Raw genomic sequence first — 24,590 nt, 5'->3', positions numbered from 1 at the left:
CTGAAAATAAAAAGGTAATTGTGGATAATAGTTCAGTAGTAACAAAAGTAGCACCTTTGTCCTCTGAGTGTGGTTTTTCTCCTCCCCTATTCTCTACAATGAAAAATATTATTGAACTGGTACCAGAAGTAGTCATAAAAACAAAGAAAGACATAGAACAAGATAACTTGCATATAGAGAACTTCACACGAAGAGGCCCATCATACAGTAAATATATCGCCAACAAAAGATTCTTTCAACAATGGTCTGTCTCCAATGGTCCTTGACAAAGACCTATGTCAAAGGTACATAGAGACTGACCTGGTCAAAGCCGAGATGGACTTAAAAACCCCGGTAACATCGACCCATGCTGGCTTGCATCTTTACAGTAGTACCCCTTCCAAGTCCTCACACTCAAATTTTTCCATAAGCCCCAATTTGAATCTGATTGGGATAAATGCACTACAATGTCAGGGGACAGACAAACCCTTTTCTGATTCCCTCCATATATTAGAACACTTATTGTCGTCCATTTTACAATTATTGGAAAAATTTGTGGGGGGATCCGACTGTGTACTTGATACAGTGACCCAAATTTTGAAAGTTTTATTGGGCACTCAAAAAGAGAAGGATGCAGTCCAAAAGAAGCAGTCCTCCTCCTCTGTAGTATCAGATGAGGTAGGAATAAAAGATCAATTATCTGTAGTTAATAATGTTCCAAATAGAGTAAATGAGGATGTAAAAACAAGTGCTACCCAGCCATCCCCCACCCTAAATTGTTCTTTAGTTAATGATTCAGAAATTAAATTTGGTGGGGAACCCCCTCCAAAAACTGGGAATGACCTTTTCCCTATTTTTAAGAAGCAACAGGGAGAAGGAGATAGAGAGGTGGATGCCACTCCGGTAGGGAATGGTAATAAAGGGAAGTCAGTGATAATAAAAAAGAACAGAAATAATAAGAGGAAACTATTGAGACGGATAGAAAAAAATAGGCGGAGGAAAATCCTCTTTAGAAAACATCTTAATTCCCCCTTACACAATGAGGTATATCAAACTCAGGTGGTAGCTGAAAAGGATAATAACCCTGAAAACAAGAGCATTAAAGAAAATATTGTGCCTCCGCCCCTGGCTACTCCAGCATTATTATCTACTCCCCCCCCCCCCCCCCCCCCCCTCCCCATCATCAACAATTGACACAAATATCCTCTTCCAACAAGTTACCATCAATAGGGATATAATTGGGTCAAAAAATCCAACATTTTCAGGACAGGAGCAAAACCCCTCCGGCCAAGTAGCTCCAATACTTAACCCCCTAGCAACACCTTTCTTGGGAGTAGTTGCAAGAGGTGTCCCGTTAATAGAGTCTAAGGAGAAAAGTATAGATACCGTATGGGTAGAATTCTCTCCCCTTTTTGATGCTGAATGCATTCTGAACAGATCCCTCTTGCTTAAATATTTTCAAGAATCTGCTAACTTGAAACTAATACAATCAACCGATCTAGATAGGGTACAATTATTAAAATCAGAAGTGGGGATGATAACTAGGGTGAAGTTCCACTCCAAGTTAGTAGCCAATCTAATTCTGCAACGCTCAGAAGATCTGCAGAGCAGAGGAATAGATGTAATCCCGGTGTTGGGGCATACTAGACAAAACAATATCCTTAAATCCCAAACTCGCCAGAAGCCCCCCTTTTCTCTGTTGCAAGCAGCAACAGGTAGTATAAATAAGGTGGGTGAGCTTACAGAGTTAAAAATATGCAAGTCTAAGGATTCTCGTTTAGTATCCTATGCTAACCCTACCTTGCCATCTTATCAATCTGATATCGGAGAGGAAAATGTTCAATGGAATTGGCTTCCCAGAGTTATTGCAGAAAGATCCCTAAATAAACAACTATCTAATTCGCATCTTTAGCAAAGAATTATTTATAATATCCTGGAATGCAGCCGGTTTAAAAAACAGTCCGGAGAAAACGGCATTCCTTTTGTCCCTGGAGGCAAACATAATATGCCTCCAGGAGACATGGTGTACCGATAAAATTCAAATAGGGAAAGATTATTATGTATTGGAAGGTAGCGCCACCCCGAATAAAAAAGGACATGCCAGTGGGGGGATAGCTTGCCTCTTATCGAACCGAATAAATTGGAACTATGTGCACTATATGGATCCGAGTAAACTCTTCCAAGTAGTAACCTTATTTGAGTCTGGCAATCCTAAAACTGGCATTCGTCTGGTTCTGATAAATGTCTATATACCACCGGAAGCTGGTTTTAATGCAATCTTAAAAAAGGTTTTCTTGCATAGCCAGAGTATCAGGGAGAAAGATCCAACGGCGGCTATAATTTTAGTCGGGGACCTGAATTGCAAGATCTCCAACTCAAGCATAAACTTATTCTGTGATAAACTTAGAGAAGAAACATTCCATATTCCTCGGGCAGCGTTTCCTGAAAATATAAAAACAAATAAGCGTGGCAAACTTTTACTAAATGAGTTGGCAGAAATGGATGGGATTGCAAATGGGAGACTTCCCTCGGATTCCCCGGCTAAGTTCACGCATAAATCCTACCAAGGGGAATCGATTCTTGATTACGTAATAATGGGGTCCCAATCATTTGAGTTATTGAAGGATCTCGATATTATTGATACACCGTTAAGTGATCACAGAATCCTCTCCATCTCGATGAATGTAAAGCCATCTAAATGTGATCAGTGGTCTCTGAATAGTGATCAAACAAATTTCGGTTCCAAATCAGGAAGGTGCTACTGGAACGCAAGGGCGTGTCGAAATTTGGAAGAAATGCTCGATGTAGCAATATCTGAGCTTCCTTCTTGGTATGGCTCTGAAATTGAAAATTTCTCTCTGTTCTTGAAGTCAGTGATAACAGGGGCAAAAAAGCTCAATAGGAAAAAGTCCTTTGGAATATTTACTAGCCCTCTGAGACTGCTTAACATAGAAATTAATAAATTAGTAAGGGCCCAATATTTAAATAGATCTGTTGTTATAGCACAAAAAATAACCATGTTAAAAAGGAAACGGAGAAGGCTATTAACCACATTACGCAAAGAAAAAGAGGATGCTATCTGGGTAAAAATAAGAGAAGCTGCTATTAACGGGGAAATGAGGCAATTTTGGTCCCTTATAGGTGAGGGGTGCGGACTGAGAACAAGCCCTTTACCCATCCCTATTGAGGAACAAATATGGAGGGATTTTGTCTCTAATCTTTATGCAAGCAATAATACGGTGACCTCGCAAGTACGGCCAAACGAAATGAGCTTGTCTTTAGAGCCATTTACAGAAAAGGACATAGACTTAGCTATTGGAGAAATGAGGCACTCCGGGGCTATGGGCCCGGAAGAATTGCCCATTAATGTACTAAAACAGAACAGGGCTAAATGGAGTATGCTACTCTGTCCAATTTTCAATATTTGTTTATCTAGAGGTAAGGTTTTACCCTCTTGGAAGGGAAGTATCCTGGTACCATTGTTTAAAAAAGGAGATCGTTTATCCCCTCAGAATTACCGCCAGATTGCACTGTTGGATGCAATCGGCAAAGTTTTTACAAGATGTCTGCTCAAACGAATAAATGATTGGGTGGAGCACTTAAATATTCTTCCTCTCGAGCAGACAGGTTTCAGGAAAAACCACAGTACCATGGACAACTTAACAGCCCTCCAGGTAATAACCGATAAATATATTGGAGCCAGAAAGGGGAGAGTCTATGCGGCATTCATAGATTTCTCCACGGCCTTTGATAAGGTCGACCGACAAGTACTGTGGAGAAAGCTACATGCCCTGGGAATGCCTCATAGACGCTTATGCTTGGTACAAGATTTGCACGATAACACGTGGTGCAGAGTGCTATTGGGGGGTGAAAGGGGCTTATCCCAGCTTATTCCATCGGCAAATGGCCTTAAACAGGGCTGTCTTTTAGCTCCTCTTTTGTTTTCCCTTTACGTTAGTGATCTCCCCCTTATCATATCTGCATGCGAAGGAATTGCCCCACGTTTGGGAGACAGATATATCTCTTGTTTAATGTATGCGGACGATGTATTAATCCTAGACCTTACTCCAAAAGGCCTTAACAACCGTCTACATTCATTATACGCATTCTCCGAAAACCATTTCCTGAAAATAAACATTTCCAAAAGCAAGGTAATGTGTATGGAGGGGCGAAAAAAACTGAAGTTGGAACACATTAGCTGGGAGCTGGGAGGCCAAAAACTAGAAAGAGTAAAATCATACGTATTTTTGGGTAAGGTTGTAAATAGCAACTTGAGCAACAAATCCCATATAGAAAATAGTTCCCGCAAGGCAAAGTCGCAGGGAAATGGGTTAAGAGCCTTATACAAATCAACCGGTAAAAGACACTTTGGTTATTTGCTGGAGGCTTTCCGGGCAAAAGTCCCCCCAACTTTGCTTTACGGCATAGAACTCATCGACTTAGTCGAATGGGGTTTTTTGGACATTATCGAGGGTTCCCTCTTGAGAAGCTTGACTTCAGTTAATAATAGTTGCAGTGCAGCAGCCCTTCGTTTAGAATTCGGTCTAAGAAGTAGCTGGGCACAGGGTCTGGCAGGAGTCATTCGCTGGGTTATCTGTTTGGTCAAAGGAAAGCCAGCCACACTAAGATCCCTAATCACAAAAGAGTTGATGGGCCCACTAAAAGAGCATTCGATTCTTATAAAGAATTATAGGAAGGCCATTACACTCTTGGACTTAGAGGAAGCCACTCTTTTAGACCTTTCTATGCAACAATTAAAATTTACATTAAAACAAGCCACATGGAAGCTAAGCTACGAAAGGGATCGTAACTTGATTGTACAAAAGAAGGGGGCCACTCAAGCTGTTGATTCCTATTTGTTTAAACAAATACAACCTTACGCCTCCTGGAATATACCCCACGGTTTGCGCCGTTTTTGGCTGCTTCTTAGGCAGGATCTCCTTCCACTGAATAAGTTGTTGGCCATATGGCATGGTATATCTAATATATGTAACCTTTGCAATATTTCAGTCCAAGACTCTATACATGTCCTGCTAGTCTGTCCAGCATTAATGGCCCTCCGTCGTCTGTGGGTAAAGCCTGTATGTATTCAGTTTGGTATTTTATCCGCAAGATCTCTGATAGATGCTATCTTCAGTCCCCCAAACGAAATTTTCTGTAACAGAATTTTTAACTTTTTCAAATGTTTTTTAGAATTGTATTAGATGAACGGTATGATAATCTGTACATTTTTTGCTAGAAAAAGTCGATTATATGTGGACTCATTTTATTATATTTTGGCTGTTATTTTGTAATATGTAGATCTCCAAGGAGTTCCAAAATCATATTTAAATAAAATTGAATAAAAAAATTGATGAAGAGTTCCTTGGAGTTGTGGAAGTTGGAGAGGATTCTGTCCTGGGTGAAGTTTCTCTTCGTATCTCTGAGTTGGTGGTGTGCCGTTGTGGCGGGCCTGTAGGTGGTGCGTGCTTCCGGGGTTTTGCTGTTTCTCCAGTCAGCGTGAGCACTTAGATTCTTGGAGGTCCGGGGTGAACCAGGTGGCTTTTGTGTTGTTGGTCTGAGTTCTGGAGGGGGGACGAGTGTGTTGGCGATCCATTGGTGGAGGTCGTTGGCTGCAGAGTTGGCATCAGTTGTGGTGGGGGGCGGAGTGTGGCTGGGGGCGGAGGTGAGGTGCTCTTCGGTAATCTTGCTCCAGGTTCTGCGTGGAAGGCGTGGGGTAGGCTTGTGTGTGGTGGGCTTTGAGAAGTGGATGCAGTGGTGGTCCGTCCAGAGGGGTTGCGTGGTGTGACTGAAACAAATATTGTTTCCTCCAGCGAAGATGGGGTTGAGAGTGTGTCCCACCATATGGGTGGGGGTGTTGATGAGTTGCTTCAGTCCGATGTTGGCAAGGTTCTTTAGGAGAGTGTTGGAGTTGGGGTCGCTGAGCTTGTCAAGGTGGAAATTCAGATCTCCGAGCAGTATTTAGTCCGTGGAGGTGAGGGCGTAATGTAGTCTGCAATGGTGTTGGTGAACAGGGAGTAGGGTCCGGGAGGTCTGTAGGAGAGAGTTCCACGGGGTGGTGCTGGATCTGGAAATGGATGTGTTCCATAGGGGGTGAGGCGTCGTTCGAGATGGAGGTTGTCAGTCGGAGGGAGCTTCCAGGGTGGTTGGGGCGGTCTTTCCTCAGGATTTTGTACACATCAGGGATGGTGGTTGCGATGTCGGGAGCGGAGCTGGTGTTGATCCAGGTCTCTGTGAGGGAGGCGACGTCGGGCGAGAGGGTGTTGAGGAGGTCCCAGATTTCTACTGCATGTCTGAGCAGGGAGCGAATAAACTCCTGACAGTATTGTGTGACTCAAAATATCCAATGTTTAAAACTTGGTTGAAAAGCCTTCCGCTTAAGATGTTAGGAAATGTAACTGAAAAACGGGTGAGATCAGGTGTGGCACTAAACTTGAACTTCGGGTAGTAGCTAACAGGTCAACCCAAGGATACACTGCTATCAGTTTAAACAATGGGGCAGAGCTGTCTTTAGAGCTAGTAATTTGATATGTTAATACATTTTGGCTTAAGCGTTTTGGTCAAACCTGATATAATAGGTCTGAGATAAATGTAAGATGAGCACCGATTTACCTGGGTGCGGCTACTTGCCAGTCTCAGATACACTAAACACATGCACTTTACAAAAAAAACTCAGGGTATCTCTCTATTAGTGTGTTGATGCCTATACAGCTGCAGTGATTGTGTCAAGCCACTGAGCTTTCATAATATAAAAGATAGCATTTCCCACCGTTCATTTTAACTTGCATTTAATTTTCATTTAAGATGTGTGCGTTATATTTTATGTGGATTTATGTGAAGGAGAAACGTTAACAAAACAGTTATAGAATATTGTATTTTTACCCACATCTCTGGCCCCCCTTACCATTATACTCGGTATCACAGTTGCCATACTTTAAGCGCTTCAGCCCATGGATGGCCTGTGCAATACTTATTTAGGCCTCCATCTCTAGTGCAGGCCAACACAAAGCAGGTAAAAAAATTGTGTATGTCCTGGAAGCTGTATCATCCTGGGCTAAGACACAGGACGGAAACCTTTTAAGTACCTTTTCAGTTGGATTGCCGTGTTAATTTAATAGTTAGTTCGGGTGGCTTTGCTTGTGGTCCTAGGATGCTTGTTTCCGGTACAGGGAGGACCTGGCTTGGCAGTTCGGGCTGGACTGTTCCCATGAGGCACAGGGTCAAGACTGGTTTGCATATGGCCAGGTCTAAACTGGGGTGGCATGGTGAGCAAAAGAATGATGGATTTAACCCAGACCTTTTGACTGGGGGTGAATGTTTTGATTTGATCTGCATTCCATCCATCAATTGTGTCTTTTGCTTTGCTTGTAGTAAAGCACAATGATCCGATTAAACTTGATCTGAGGAGGTCATGTGTACCCTTTGTGCTGAGAGGGATGTGCTCATGGGTGATGTGGCTCTTGGCATTTATGTGGAAAGGTGGAGTGCAGGGTTTTAGTTGGAAAGGTGGAGGTGTTGAGAAATGATGTTCATGAGTAACATAATGTGCTCCGGATGTGACGAGTTCACTGACCAGGGAATTTGAGGATTTAGATGGAGGGTGTAGATTTAGATGGAGGGTGTAATGGACCAGGTTTCTGAAAAGGTGCGGGTAGTTGGAAAACGGCGAGTTCTCGTCTGTTTTCCATTTCAGTAGTGTCACTGGAAACTCTTTAAAAATGGCAGGTCACAAATTACATTTTCACTGGTTGGCTTTATTCTTTTTTTTCTCCTTGATTTTCTGTGTGGTGGTTTTAATTTAGATCAAGGTACACCAGTGTTTTTTATTAAGGCCATTTTGTATTCGCTCTTATCTTTAGTGCTGAAAGAGTGCAAAATGCGGGTGCAGAAATTCTTTGATCTTGTACCATCACCAGAAACTAAGTGGCCTCTTAAGAGTTAAGGTCAATGAGTGCTCTCAACATTAAGGTATTTGAATACTTGGCAGCAAACCAATAAATCGCTGCTAGAAAAGGGTGGGCCTTGGATCTGCAGTTCACTGTTTTTTAAATTTTTTTATACTGACAGCGTTTGGGCTCCTGCTCCTCTGGAAATGCCCTCAGAAAGCCACCCAAGGGCACATTCAAAGATGCAGCGTTTGCATGACAAGCACATTGCTTCATTTGTCAGAGCGGGGGACGTGGATTTGCCCAGAGACAAGAAGTTGCCCATAAATTATCATTGGCTTTAGTCCGCATGACTAGCAATTCAGATGAACGATGCCGGCTCTTTCACTTGCCTGTGTGTAGCTGTCAGTGGGGAAATAAAGTATGGTGGCCTTTCCATCGGATACATTAAGTCTGCCCTGTTGAGTTATCAATTTCTTTAATAGTAAGAAGCCTTCTGCATACCATTTTCTCCTCCGTGGGTGCCTTTGTGTACTCCAGCGGTCGCGTCTGCTCTCTATTTAGACTGTTCAGGGCCGCATTGGCTCATATACTCCTTATTCTATGAGGAAGTGGCAGATGGAGGCGCTGCCAGTACTCCCATTTGGCCAGGGTGTTCCCACAGTGGTACTTTCTTGGCTATGTTGGCCTGGGTGTACCTCTCTCTGCTCAACTCTAGAGCAGATTCCACTTAGTGAACTGAATAGCACTAGAAACTGTCTGTTAAATTTAAGTTTCTGAGTTCAAACAAAAGTTGCTAAGTAAGGTCATTGCTTGTTCGGTGGGGGAGTTATTCAACTAAAATAAGATTAAAGGAGCTGCATCGTTGTATGCACTGTGGTGCCTTAGCAGCCTTTCCCTCCCTCGTTGGCGTCTTGCACTTCTCATGAGCATCCGCACCATGCTCCTTGTGCTTGTTGGGATACGTCATGTCTTCCTACCTCATGGCTCTGAAGCAGCAGCCTAATTTTGTTCATGGGCACGAACCATGGGTGGTGATGCAGATATCCTGTTAGAAAGAAGATATAAATTAATTTTGTTAACCCACTGTGCCAAATTAGTAAGTTCTTTTGAGGCCCATCAGTGAAACGAGGATAAGGCGTTCCTTCAAAAGCTTTCAGTTTTTTATTTTTGTTATTTTCCATACTCTGGCCCACCTTTGCGTTATATTAGTAGCTGCCCACTGTTGGTTTGCTCTCACCACATCTTCAACCATATGAGTTCTGTAATGTATGTGCGCCACTCGTTAGGTCTTAGAAATAGTGGTCCCTGGTTCATCCTTGTCTTTGGCAATTGTTTCCTGCCATCAGGTACCGTTTCTGATGGTTCTTGCTCCGTGGCCCGCAAAATATTGTGTCGCAGGATACTCCTTCATCTTCTGTCTTATCTGTTGGCTTGTGTCCATCTGTCCACAGTCAATGAAACTTCTTGGCATTAGGCTTTTCTTGGCTTGCTTGTGGCACTCATAAACTTCTCTTTAATCAGAGCTCTACCGTTCAGATCCAGCCCAACCGTCATCACAATTCAGATAACAGGTGATCAGGAATTGTGGGGTCCCTCATTAGCATCCATTTGTCTTAATACCCGCCATTTTATTAACACCCTAAACTAAATACTGCCAAGCAGAATCATGGCGATTTCAAATGTTAATATCCTTCATTTTGGAAAGATTGTATAGACGTTATTATTGGCATGCATAAAGTTTGGTGTAGAAAATGGGGTATACGTTTCCCAAAACTGACACAAAGTTGGTGATTTCTGTTGGTGTTTTTTCAGTAGCTATGTTTACAAAGTAAGATGGTGACCAATGCAGTGAAGTTTTAAAGAGCATTTAAATGGGTCTAATGTATCTATCTTGCCACCCCCCACCTTTGCTTTAAGGCAAAGTTAAAGACATACTGATACCTGTGGGTTTAATGTGAAATAAATGCTTGTGGTATGGTGTGGATTAATTTCAATAACACGTACCTACAAGCAAGGTAGTACAGTAAACCACAATCACTGGTGTGGGATCATTATTTTATCGAGAATTTGTCTGTGCTGGATGTTCTTGAAGGAGTGTATAAGTTTTTGTTCTGCGCCCGCTACCCTCAACCAAATGTTAATTGAGGTGTTTGCACTATATATTCACAACTTTGGTCAACCTTCTCCCCCTTGTTCCACCCTTATCACTACACATTTAAGGTCTCACCTGAGGCATCACGTGCAGTTGCTAGTAAGACCTTTTGTTTATAAACGGGGTTTAGAGAACACTCGCTGCTTACCATTCATTGGATTAACTGTCCGTCTTATTTGCTGGCTCCTCTTTGCTCAGCATGTGCTGGCTTCACTTTCTCTGTTTGCCCCCCCCCCCCCTCCCCCCCTTATCCCTGGAGCGTGGGCCAAGTACTGCTTCCTTTTTTTGGGAGCGTTTCCTCCGCTCTGTCTCAGCCTATTATTTTCTTCTACTTGCAGGACTTCGTAACAATATATGTGTTTTTAGGTTGTCTTGCTCCTGGTTTTGCACCAAGCTGTTGCGTTCACTGCTAGTTTCCCGTGCTCGTTCCTTTTTTACTTTTTATTCTTTTGCCTTCTATTCTTTGTGGAGCATAACATTATCAGGCCACATGTTGTTGCTTTTAATGATTTCAAAATACATTAAAGGCTTTGTGCTATCGCTGTTCAGTTATCACTCATTTAGTATAGTGGTTTTTGGTATATGTTTCATGATTTATAGGATGTCTCGGGCAGGATTCCAATACTTTATTCAAATACGGTGTTTTAAATTAATTTGTTTACACGATTACGGGTTGACTAGCAGATTCTAGCGTGAAAATAACACTATTGTAAAGCGATTTTCTGCTTGTTTGGCCACTTCTATTACGCTTCCTCCCTAGTTTAATGTGTACTTTGTTACAAAGATTGCCATACTGTACCATACAATGACAGTCCGTCCCATGCTATACAAAGACAAGCCGACCCATTCCATACCAGTGACCGACCATACCATTGTTTACGACAGGCAATACCATATTGTGTCATACAATGACAGGCCATAGCATACCACACAATTCCAAACTATACAAGAACAGGCCATACCATACTCCAACATTTGTTGGAGCAACGGCTAGCTTTAGACAAAAACAGTGTGCAAGTGCAAGAAGTATGTGCACGTTATGAACAACATTGGGTAATTACTTTACACACCTCTAGAGATGGGAAGCTATATCCTTGACCAATGATAGAATTGTGGTCAGAGCAAATAAAATCAATCTGTACATAATGACTTCACTAAATTTTGCCTTGACCGTGGTTATATGTGGGACCGCCTGAATACTTGTTTAGTAACAAATCACTAAACAACTTATGTAACTACTCACCTTCTGGGTTCTACACTGTCCACTCTTCGGGGTCATAGCTTGGTGTTTGACCTAATTCCAAGCCTGCAACCATGTTTAAAGTTATTTTTGTAAAACGAATTAACACCAGCACCGAACTGACAGATTTTTTTAAATTCTACAATTCAGACCATACCAAGTTGCCCTCAGTTGCCTTGACATGATAGGCTCTTCTTGCTGGAGCAGTTAAGTCACTCAAATTTGGTGTTGGAAGACAGGTTTCATTGGAGGATTGTTGAATCCTACGCATTCTGCTTGGTACATAACGAGTTGGTAAGTAGGCCAGTGGGGCCTGATATGGGAGGGTTGAATTTTTTTAAATAACATTTACCTCTGCACGGTTGCCATTCCTCCTCCGTCGTCACGCCTCCACTTCTCTTCCTTACTCCCAGAAGCAGGAAGCATACAGGCTAATCTAAGCCAATCACAGAGCTGCTGTCACCAGTATGACAGCAGCGTTTGGATTGGTCTAAGTGCCCTGGTTTGATGCTCACACAGGGAGTGGGAGCCTGTGCATGTTCTCCACCCAGACTGTGCAAGATCATGCTAAGTGTGCATGGCTATTCGGCTGGCCCAAGACGGCCGGACAAACTGTCAAGCGCACTTAAGTGCGCATTTTTCCTCCCCCTGCTGACAGCCCCACCTCAACCTCTCACGCTGAAAAATAAAATAGCATTGTGTTATTTTATTTTTCACTTTTTGCACTGCTGAAAAGTTGCTCCTCTGCCTTAGCGGAGGAACCGCCACCGAAGTAGGCAACTTTTCACCATTCAGACCATTGCTCGCTACACTTCTTCCCAGTTCATTGACAACACGGTATACCCATGGGACCAGATTTACATTATTAGAACTCTCATGCATGCATACATGGGTGCCAGTTTCCTTGCAAAATATAACCTGCATTAGACAGCATTTAATTTTGTCACATTGGTCCCACAATAGGTTTTCTTCGATGCTAACACTATATTGCAGTAGTTCTATATGATTTGGAAATGTAATGTTCATTTGTCTAGGAGTTGTATTTTATTTTTGCAAACTAAGTCATGTAGCCCTTGGGCGATGTTTTCTTTAACTGATGCACTGTGCAGGGGAGGGGCAAATGTGCACTGTCTTTGCAGTTCAGCTGTGGTGGTGCCACCGATAATGAGGTTAACGCTTGCTACTCCATGACCCCAAATCGTATGTGCACGTTGTCTTCGTCTTTCATGTCCATTTTTGCAGCAGTGCTAGTCTGTCTGAAGGCTTAGCAGTTAAAAAGTTGTTTGTAAAAAAAAAATAAACAAAAACCACACAACATTAAAAATAAACATATGTATTGGGGTAACCAACAGCCTTGATGGTCACGCAATTGGCTTTTTTTCTGTAAACCTTATCTTTCTTTAGTTCCAAACCTGTTGTTCCTCTTTTGTGTGTGTGCAGGACATGTGGTTATCAAAAATACACTTGTGCCTTTAATGCTTGATCGTAATTTCCTCTACTTATCTTCCATCTAATTTATTTACATGTTTGTATTTTTTTTTTTTGCAGTTGCTTGCTTTCTTACAAGGCCTCTTCACCTTTTATCATCATGGCTATGAATTGGCAAAGGACTTTAGCGATTTCAAAACGGAGCTGACGATCAGTATACAGAATGTGAGTACTCTGCTCTGCACTGCTGGCCTATTCTCTTGGTCTAACAGGGTTTGCAGATTAAGAAACATTAGCCACTTGTTGTTTTCTCTAAGACTATTAAAGAAAGAAAGAAATTAAAAAAATGTGCCAGTTTTTTGTTGCTTAAAGCAACAAAAAACTGGCACATGTATTGGTGCTCTCCTTTGCACAAGCTCAAAATGTACCCTTGCATTATCTATTTTTAGGTCTCGCCTGACCCAGCGCATGCGCTGGTCTGGTGAGACTTATTGAGAGGGCTCCAAAAAGTGCTACCAGGCCAGCCTAGAGCTACAGTGCATGTGTGCGGGCGCGCGTGCCGTGCTTTACCGCGATTACTTTCACATTCGTGGCCGCGCGGCCGCTTTGATGTGTGATCGCGATCACTTTCACTTTAGCGGCCGCAGGGCCGCTTTGCATAGCCAATAGGTCTCGCTTTTGGGTGCTTATAAGTAGTTAGTTATGCTACTGTTGCATGGCTAAACACTTATAAGGTCCCAAAGGCGAGACCTATTGGCTATGCCAATGCTTGTTTACTATTTCTTTGCCTCCTTAGTCCTCTCCCTTTTTTAATTTAAAGAGAAAGCTGTGCTTTCCTCCATCTTTGTCCCCATTGCGTTTATCCGTACCCTGTCCATATCCAGCTGGAGCAGAAATGGAAAGCAAAGAAAGACTGTTGCATACCACAGCTTCCCTTTCATACTTTTGTAATTTGAAAACAAAACTCACTTATTTTATACCTAAAGTTATTAACACTTCTGCTGTTTACCATAGTTGTAGGAATTGTGTAGAGATTTAATATTAGAATCCCGGTTTTGACTAGTTTCAGTAAAAGAGGCGAAGTCACGGTAAGAATAAGTCATTGAGAACAAACTGAGTTATTTTTGTCGCATCTTGAATGTAATGTGCTCTAATATTAATTCTGGGGTTTCATTGAGCTGTGGTTCTATTTAACTATTGAAGTGCAATACCAGGTGAGTTGCCATGGAGAAACTGCTCTCAATAACCTTTGCAGTTGTCTTGATCCTTCTGAGAGTAGTACCCTTGTCCTCGAGGGCCTGACTCATGATGCATATCAATGCAAAACCTGAGAATTCCAATTAAAATCCACAAACGAATCACTGAAACGGACCAGTAAGAAGTTTTAGAAAAACGCAACCATTAGTATTCTGCTCGGAAATGCTTTCCTGAGTCCTTGTCCAGTTACAACTTTTTCGATATGTTACAACCCTGAAATTAAAGTCTGTTCCTATCAAGGACTGCACAATCCCCAACCTCACACTTGACATTTAAAAAGAAAAAGTAATCAAAGAGTAAGATGGTGAAATTGAGAGGGCACAGGGTTTGATGCTATGCCTGAGACTGTGTAGCTCCTCTTTGACAGGTGTCTACAAATGAAGTAAAATCAGATTCTCCAGCATTGGATAGTTACATACACTAAATGCCTCTACTTCATCAGGCTTCAAACTTCTGTATATATGACGCAAAATTATAATCTGAATTATGGGACAAGGGAGTCCGCCAGCTTCAGCCATTGGCTAACTCCACTTTGGCACCGCTGGTGGTTTTGTGCCCTTTCACAAGGAGCACCTCTGCACACAAAGTATATTCCCTTCAGTGGCCAGGAATTAGGATGGCAATGTGTGCTTTTTGAGACAAAATATTTTTCACTTTGAGAGAGAGAGAGAGAGATGTATATTAACTACTGGCGGTCACCAGTAGGTAGTTATAGTTAGGACCGATTAGCCATAGGAAATCAGCAACATTCTATTTGGAATAACTTTGGCGCCGGTTGATGAATCTTCGCGAAATTTTCAAAACTGGTGTGGCGCTCAGGTCCGCTCCTATCCTAAAAGTCTCGGGGTGATATGTCAAGCGGGGACCAAGAAAAAAGGGGGGTCCCAAAACGTGTTTTCCCCATGCAATTTTCCATAGGAACCTTTAATCGCAGCTACAGCCTGAACTGCTGAACGGAATTACACCAAATTTGGCAAAGAGGTAGCCCTTGGTTCACACCCGTGCCTTTTGGTTAAATGGTGTAAATCCGTTCAGTAATTCCTGAGAGAATGAAAAGTAAAATCACATATATATCTATGGCCTCGGAGGGTCCGCGTACCCTCCCGATCACGAGCTGTATGCTAATTGCCTGTCAACACTCCAAACCAGGAAGTGTTGGCAGCCATCTTGTGCCTCGGTAGAACAGAGGCACAAGAAACCTAAGAAAAAAACGCGAAAAGGTGGCAGGGTAGAAACACCTGAGCATTTCTTTTAAAACAAATCGAGATTCGCGCACCCAGCATGAATTTCGGCCGAAATCTTTTTAAAAACGAAGCACGGGCTACCGCGCTTCGTTGGTAAGTAGCCCCGGGGGGGCCAAGTCCTGGGGGCATGATCAAAAAAAGTGTGTGGGGCCCAATCCCCCCCTCACACTGCCCCGGGGACCGCCACCCCCCGGGGCAAAGCATTAATAGTTGCGGGGGGCACACGGCCCCCCCACCGCCCCGGGGACCGCCACCACCCGGAGCTTGTAAATGTAATGATGGCGGGGCCTCTGGGGCCCCTCCTAGTCCCGGGGACCGCCACCACCCAGAGCTTTTTTTTTTAAACATACCCTGTGGGGGGGGGGGGACTCACCCCCCCCCCCCCCACCCCATCACACCCGGGGACCGCCACTTCCCCGGGACTCTAAAGATTCAAATTGGGTGGTCCGTGAAGGACCCCTCAGCCCCGGGGACCACCACCCCCCGGGGCATTGTAGATGGAGGGAGGTGGGCTGCGCGGCCCCCCCTCCTGCTCCTGAAGCCTTGTGATGGCCCTGGGGACCGCCACCCCCCCGGGCCGGCTCCTGCAGTGTACCGGGGTGCCCACCCCCGGGACACTGTAGTTTGCTATTTGGAAGATAGAGCAGGAAACCTGCTCTCTCTTCCAAATAACAAAGCAAATTGCTTTTCCACAGGGGGAGTTTATCTTAGCAGCTCCCCGTGTGTAAAAGCAATGCCGGCTCCCGCAGGAGGCGGGGAGCCGGCGGGACCTTGGGGGTATTGGGGACACCCCCACGGTCCCCAACGGAGAGGGCCAGCCCTGGGGGATGGGGTCCCCGGGGCTACAAGTGGCCCAGGAGGGGGGGCCACGCGCCCCTCCCCAAAATGCAAAAAAATAAAATACAATTAAAGGCCGGCCCCGGGGGATGGGGTCCTCGGGGCCATAAATGGCCTAAGGAGGGGGGCAAGGCAGCCCCCCTCCAATATGAAAAATATTTTTTAAAAGGGCCATGCCCCGGGGGATGGGGTCCCTGGGGCCGATTATGGCCTCAGGGGGGTCGGGGGGCACGCAGCCCCCTTCCCCATATTTTCATTAAAAAAAAAATTGGGGGGCAGGCCCTGGGGGATGGGGTCCCCAGGGCCAAAAAATGAGAAAAAGGGGGGGCTACACAGCCCCCCTTCTTAAAAAAAGAAGACTGGCATCGCGCCAGAGGCCACGCCCCCTTCTTGCAGCACTATGCAAACGCGCCCCCTGGCTCGTTTGCAGATGGGGAACAAATTCCCCTAGAATACTGGGGGTCCCTGGGGGCAAACTAGCCCACCAGGAATCTCCAGGCTGCGCCAGGTGGCTGCGTTGCAGAGAGGTGTTCTGAGGCCACGCCCCTTTTTACACCTCTCTGCAACGCAGCTCTGTGGCGCTTAATTGAGGTAGCTGGTGGGCTAGTTGCACCCCAGGGACCCTCGGGATCCAAGGGGAGTTAATCCCCCAACTTAAAACATGCCACGGGCGTGTTTGCACAGTGGTGAAGGGAGGGGGCGGGGCCTGAGGAGACGTGTGCAAACACGCCCTGTGGCGCGTTTTAAGTTGGGAAAATAATTCCCCTTCAATCCTGCGTGACCCTGGGTGCCAACTAGCCCACCAGGTGCTTCCAATAAGCACCATTGTGCTGCGTTGCAGAGAGTTGGTCCAGGCCGTACCCCTTTGTACACCTCTCTGCAACGGCGCTTACTGGAGGTACCGAGTGGGCTACTTTGACCCTAGGGACCTTCAGGGTTCAAGGGGAATTAATCTCCCAAATTAACTCTTTCGCTGCGGCGGGAATTCCGCCGCAGCGCTGGGGGGTGCGGGGGGGCAGCGCGGTGGCGCTGTGCTCATGACGGAGCCGCTCCGTCATGAGCCACGGTTGAGCTGTGCTCATGACGGAACGGTTCCGTCATGACTCCGCCCATTTGCGTTGTCCCCCCGCACAGGCGGGGAAACAGCGCCGCGTAGGCGGAGCGGCCGCCAACGGCCGTGACATGACGGAACCGTTCCGTCATGAGCACACGGCAACCGTGGCTCATGACGGAGCGGCTCCGTCATGAGCGTGCAAGGGGTTAAAACGGACACAGGGCGCGTTTACACAGTGGTGAAGAGAGGGGATGGTGTAGGAAAGTGGCTCTATATATACTAGACCAAAGTAAAATCAGCCGAACTCTGAATTCCGATTTACTCACCTGTTATCAGGAGAGACCTCAGTGCTGCATCTTTGAGCCCAGTACTAATCCTGAAAAGTAATTCTAACCGTACTTACCAGTAACTTGAATTTCTTTCCATAGGCTAACATTGACTGGTTTCACTTGGAAATTCTTCTAAGTGTGGATTTTGGAAATTTAAAATATTCCTCTAAAATCAGCCAAACTACGAATTCAGATTTACTCACCTGTTATCAGGAGAGACCTCAGTGCTGCATCTTTGAGCCGTGTACTGATCCTGAAAAGTAATTCTAACACTTATAAATTCACCCAGGCACTCTCCTTGCAGTACTCTAATCATTCAGTCAGTATCCAAGTACTCATGCAGCGAGCAAGGCATTAGCACATGGACTGCCTCAAACGCCTATCCACTATGCATACAGTCCTCTAACCACCTACACACTTGTCTTTTACACCTTCAATTCCCCAGTCAGTATCCATACACTTCCAGCAAACACCCTGTCACTCCCCTTGCACTCCTCTAGTGACCCATTCAGCACAATGTACTAATCCATTCACTGCGCCAAAACCCAACCACTTATAAATTCACCCAGGCATACTCCTTGCAGTACTCTAATCCTTCAGTCAGTACCCAAGTACTCATTCACTGAGCCAGGCCTTAGCACATGGACTGCTTCAAACCCCTATCCACTATGCACGCAGTCCCCTAACTAACCAACACACTTATAGTTCTGCACTTATACATTCAACAAAAAAACAATGTTTCAGTTTCAATATTTTAAACATTTTTATTTCCATTTATATTAAAAATATATAATGTAATTTAAAAAATAAAATATGTAAAAATAAACAGTTAAACTGTAGAAAATCAGTATCCAAAAAATACCTATAACTATTATTACATTTAAAAATTATCATTTAAAAAACCTTCGAAATTCACTAAAAAAATCATAGGTTTCAGACCTGTTATAGTTAGGAATTAGCATTTAAAAAAACCTTAGAAATTCACTGAAAAAACCATAGGTTTCAGGGCTGTTCTAGTTAGCTGGACATTTCACTCGTACAAAACCATTGAAATTCCTCCGTTATAGTTAGTTCTGCCAACTATAACTTGTGCGCCTACAATCCACTACTGCTGATGTCACATATTACATCATTCATGACATGGTCAGTGACATCACTGACGACATCTACGTGACAATCAGTTACACCTCATCATACAGTAGTATAACCTTTCATCACTCACTGTAAAATAGAGTACCATATTTGAATCCATTGACGCACCAATACAAGTTTCAAAAAACCCACTCAGTGATTCCTAGATCTACACACACATCTAATCACTTACCTATAGATTCACTCATACATGCTGTCAATGATCAATAGAACACTATCAAATATACTTATACACCTATATCGACATTACACACCAGTACACATCCTATTCACTTATGCAGTCATCCTACTCACTTATGCAAGCAATGGATCATACTTACATTTACTCAGCTACACACTTATACAAACACCACTTCATTTATTCATATAGATAGTAACTCATACTTAGTGTTATAAAATCACTATTAAAAGTATACAGTTATCCATACAGTCACTCATACAATCACTGAGTCTTATGTATACTTATTTATATACAACTGTCACATACACTGCCTTTTATTTTTCTAGTTTGTTGAACATGTACCATTGAGAGATATATTTGCTCAGCACCACACCCATAAAAATATTCACTCACCCAAACAACTGTTATAACATGTAGTCTTAACCTCATATACCTACTGAATCAACTATTCACACATCTTTGGGCAGTCACACCCCCCCACTGAACCACACATTCACTCTCCCATACAAATACTCAGTTAACTTATCAATACCTAATATAGACTTTCACATAGCTAGTAACCAACTGGTGCAGCTGTTTACACAACAACTGACAAAGTGATACAGATATTCACACAGTTTAGTCACTATCCAATATATTTAGTGAGACACTATAAATTAATCAAGTAAACAATCACACTGCTACTAAATCCTCCATCCAGATATTAATATGCATATGTCCACTCATTATTCAATGCATATTACTATATATATAATACATATTTAAATAACGAACCAAACCACATTCACTGGATGATGTCATCAGTGATGTCACTGACCATGTCATGAATGATGTAATATGTGACATCATCAGCAGGCGCGCTAGTTATAGTTAGCAGAACTAACTAGAACAGAGGAATTTCAATGGTTTTGTGCGAGTGAAATGTCCAGCTAACTATAACAGCCCTGAAACCTGTTTTTTTTCAGTGAATATATACACACACACACACGCATACACACACACACACACACACACATACACACACACACACACACACACTCACTGTCTCTCACACTCACGGTCTCTCACACTCACGGTCTCTCACACTCACTGTCTCTCACACTCACTCTCTCTCTCACTCACTGTCTCTCTCACTCACTGTCTCTCTCACTCACCGTCTCTCACACTCACCGTCTCTCTCACTCACCGTCTCTCACCGTCTCTCACACTCACCGTCTCTCTCACTCACCGTCTCTCTCACTCACCGTCTCTCTCACTCACCGTCTCTCTCACTCACCGTCTCTCTCACTCACCGTCTCTCTCACTCACCGTCTCTCTCACTCACCGTCTCTCTCACTCACCGTCTCTCTCACTCACCGTCTCTCTCACTCACCGTCTCTCTCACTCACCGTCTCTCTCACTCACCGTCTCTCTCACTCACCGTCTCTCTCACTCACCGTCTCTCTCACTCACCGTCTCTCTCACTCACCGTCTCTCACACTCACCGTCTCTCACACTCACCGTCTCTCACACTCACCGTCTCTCACACTCACCGTCTCTCACACTCACCGTCTCTCACACTCACCGTCTCTCACACTCACCGTCTCTCACACTCACCGTCTCTCACACTCACCGTCTCTCACACTCACCGTCTCTCACACTCACCGTCTCTCACACTCACCGTCTCTCACACTCACCGTCTCTCACACTCACCGTCTCTCACACTCACCGTCTCTCACACTCACCGTCTCTCACACTCACCGTCTCTCACACTCACCGTCTCTCACACTCACCGTCTCTCACACTCACCGTCTCTCACACTCACCGTCTCTCACACTCACCGTCTCTCACACTCACCGTCTCTCACACTCACCGTCTCTCACACTCACCGTCTCTCACACTCACCGTCTCTCACACTCACCGTCTCTCACACTCACCGTCTCTCACACTCACCGTCTCTCACACTCACCGTCTCTCACACTCACCGTCTCTCACACTCACCGTCTCTCACACTCACCGTCTCTCACACTCACCGTCTCTCACACTCACCGTCTCTCACACTCACCGTCTCTCACACTCACCGTCTCTCACACTCACCGTCTCTCACACTCACCGTCTCTCACACTCACCGTCTCTCACACTCACCGTCTCTCACACTCACCGTCTCTCACCGTCTCTCACACTCACCGTCTCTCACACTCACCGTCTCACACTCACCGTCTCTCACACTCTCTGAAGCCCAATAGGTCCCCTAACAATAGTTTTGCAAACAATGACACAATTAAGCAAGAACTAACAAAGTCGAAATGCTTGCAGGCAAAGCCAGACCTTTTACCTTTGTCAGAACTTGTTCTACCATGTGCACAGGAGTCGGGAAGTAGGTTTTTATTTACAGAACATTTTGAATTGGGGGGGAAAATTGTATTCCAAGATAAAGAAAAATGCTTCAAAATCCTCATGTAAGATTTTCATATTAGAATATTTAGGTTTTGTGGAGTTTCCCTGCATTGCACAGGTTGGAATTTCAAAGTAATCCTTGATTATGCACGAGTTGCCCACAAATGTTCGCCCTATGAGCTGCTTATTTGTATGTGAAGTCAGTATTAAGTGACCCAATGATTAATTCCTTGCTATAAAGCTTCATCCAAGTAACTGAGGTCTGTAAACCTATTTCCTTGAATACAAAAAAATAGTTTGTTGGGTTTTTTTCTGAATGAGTGAGGCAACCACTCTAATGTAAATGAACTGGCAAATGGCTCTCTCCTGCTCATTAAGTGGAAGGAGATCAAAATTATTCGGCCAAAATAAAGAAATTGCTATCCGAGGTGGGATCTGCTTGGACAGAAGGTTGAAGGTTACTCACATGACCTTTGTTATAAAACAGAAATCTTTAAAACTTCACCTTTGTTGAAAGTCACCCTCAACATCCTCTCAAACCCTTAGCATAATCACTCTTTAAGCGTCTTGTTGACAAAGCCACTTCATAATCAAAAGTGAAATCAATGACTAGAAAGCTACTTTGTAGGAATCTTGTCTATATTTAGCTACTGACCTAATTCATAGGAATAGATGTAGCGGCAAAAAAGGCGCTTGTGATGGCTTCAGGGGAAAACCTGTAGACACTAACTGGGCTAACTGTTTGATTTATGATTACATCAGATTGATTAGTGAAAAGATACAAGTCTATGAAGTCCATGCAGTCCAGAGTGGAGTCCCACTCAAGAAGAACCTGATGATTTTATTTAAATGATCCAAAGTCCATCAAGAAAACTGTTTCAGCTTCATTGACTAGACCGCCTCCATCAATGAAGAGCTTAGTGCCAAAACTATCCTGTCAATGTCACCTCATTCAAAAGGTAATGTTAATAAATAAGCTGCAAAAAGACAACATATAGATTTGGAAACCTATGTCCTGGAAAACAAGTAGAAAGGATTCAGAGAAGCACTAAAAGCACTAAGATGTCAATACCAGATATTTTCTTGTTGGTGGGGGTGGGGGGAATGAACCCTGGACCTCTGAGATCCATTTTACACCACTAATTTATTTTATGTAGTGACCCATCAAAACATCATCTCACTTCATCAGAAGGGTGATTCATGTTGCTTTAGTGTTTGAAGGCAAAATGGAAGAAAACTTGAAAAGTTTTTGGTGATCACCGGCTATTTTGTCGCTTCAAAGTGTTCTCTTTGAGACTTGTTGAGTATGCTGTGAAATTTTCATCAGTGCCTATCTCCAGTGTTGTCACCCATCTGGACAATTTGGTGATACAGGCACCTTTCAATAAATGAGCAAGGACAACAGCAAGACCATATTGGACCTATTTTACACCATTGGGGCTCTGGTTAAACTAAAATCAATCATGCCTCTTCCATCTCTGGAAATAAACTACATAGGAGTACATTTTAATGCCAAAAAGGAACTGGTGAGTTATTTGGAGGAGAGATTGCAGACATGACGGTCTGCTGCATGTGCCATAAAGTTAGAATATTCAGTGATTGCTGGGACCATGTGATGAATTAATGAATCAGCATTTCTTAAGCGCGTGGTTACCCGTAGGCATCCCAGCGCTGCTAGCAGTGCAATCACAAACTCCAAGCAGTATTAGGTAAACAAAGGTTTTAATTGGTTTTTGAAAGGTCAGATAATTGGTCTCAAGACGAATCTGGAGGGGAAGGCAGTTCCATAGTTTAACAACATTATAAAAAAAGAGACTCCCTCCACTTTGTGATCTTCTAATTTTAGGAACTACCACCAGATGTTTACTGTCCGACCACAAGGCCCTATTTGAACAATAGGGCAGAATAATGGAACGGATGATGGACGGTCCCTTGCCTGATAGTGCCTTGTGTGCAATGCACAGAGCCTTAAACTTAATTCTTTCCTGAATGGGAAGCGAGTGGAGAGTAGCAAGGCTTTGTCGATTAGAAATATTGAGGAGCATGCGTGCCGCGCAATTTTGCACAGTCTGTAGTTTTTTAGTAGTAAAGCGTGGGGCTCCTAAATAGAGGGCATTGACATAATCAAGCTGGGAAAGAATCGATGCCTGAACCATCAGTCTTCTGGCAGGGAGAGGCAGCAAAGGGAGAATTTTTCGCACCATCCTCAAAATGCCATAGCAACTAGCTGCAACCTTCTGTGCTTGCTCCTTAATCTAGATTGCGGTCAAGCCTCCCTTTGCTGACTTAGGATGTCACCCATTCAAGAACAGCTGGATGGACAATGAAGCCAGTCTGGCTACAGATCACGCGTCAGAATGCACACCACCAAATTACACTTTATCGTCAATGCCATTGTGACCACAGATTAAGATGACCCTTGCCTCCTGATATTGGTGGATCTCTCAGCTGCCTTTGACACAGTTGATCATCCCATCCTCATATGCACCTTGGAGTCTTCAGTAGGATTCACCAACAATGTCCTTCACTGGTCCCCCACCTGCTTCTCCATCCGACTCCAGTTTGTGCACATGAGCAGCTCCTGGTCCCAAATGATCCCTAGGACACGCAGTCACCTAGGGTGCCTTGCTGTCTCCTGTCCTCTTCAGCCTGCACATAGAACCTGTTTGTGCTCTACTCCTAGATGACCGCATCAAGATTTACCAATATGCAAATGATACACTACTGTACTTGAAAATCTCCTCTGCTTCAGACATCCAGGGTCTCAAACATTGCCTAAGCCTCATCCAGACCTGGTTATTCAGCTTCTACTTGAAGCTTAGACCAAACAAGACAGAATTGCTGTTATTTGCCAAGAACCTGAAACAGTGCAAACCTGACTCAGAAGGCAAACCTTGATGGCTTTGAATGCCAACTTTCACCTAATTTCAAGTCACTTAGATTCACCCTGGACACAAAGCTCACCCTCAAGGTACACATTGCCAAAACCAGACCACCTGGTACTAGTTGAGTCTTCTGAAGAAAGTGAAACTCTTTCTTCCAGAGAGCAGCTTAAGAACTACTGTTCACATGTGTGCGCGCTCTCATCTGCTTCATGGCCTTCCATACGCCACAAGGTCATCCTACATGCATAGAACATTTCATCTGGAGCCTGAAGAAATATCACATCACCCACATCCTGTTGGAACTTCATTCCTTCCCCTTGCCATCTTCAAAACCAGCTGCATCACTTACATAACCAGTACCCCTGCAGACAAGCTCACAATCTTTTGTGGATCTCTGCAAACCCACAGCAAGGACACGATTTGACTGTGCACTAAGGCGAGTAAAAAAAAAATATATATATATATATAGAATAAACAAGGCAGCAGGTCTATTCCATTTATGCACTCCGGGTATGAAACAGCCTTTCTCTAACCATCAGGAGAGCGCCAATGCTGCTCCAATTTAGAAAAGAGTTGAAGACTCACCC

General features: G+C 44.0%; 1 protein-coding gene across 3 annotated transcripts in view; it reads left to right on the top strand.

The window, feature by feature from the left end:
- Window positions 1–24,590, top strand: part of ARHGAP26 (Rho GTPase activating protein 26) — a 1,692,117-nt gene that overhangs the window by 377,577 nt on the left and 1,289,950 nt on the right. For all 3 annotated transcript variants that reach the window (XM_085618129.1, XM_085618128.1, XM_085618130.1), the window contains exon 7: window positions 12,809–12,913. In XM_085618129.1, the coding sequence (XP_085474255.1) occupies window positions 12,809–12,913 (105 nt within the window). The remainder of the gene's footprint in view (window positions 1–12,808; window positions 12,914–24,590) is intronic.

Source organism: Triturus cristatus, chromosome 7 (assembly GCF_964204655.1).
Source record: "Triturus cristatus chromosome 7, aTriCri1.1, whole genome shotgun sequence".
Lineage (NCBI taxonomy): Eukaryota > Metazoa > Chordata > Amphibia > Caudata > Salamandridae > Triturus > Triturus cristatus.
Note: the sequence above shows the minus strand (reverse complement) of the source record. Positions and strands in the feature narration are given on the sequence as shown.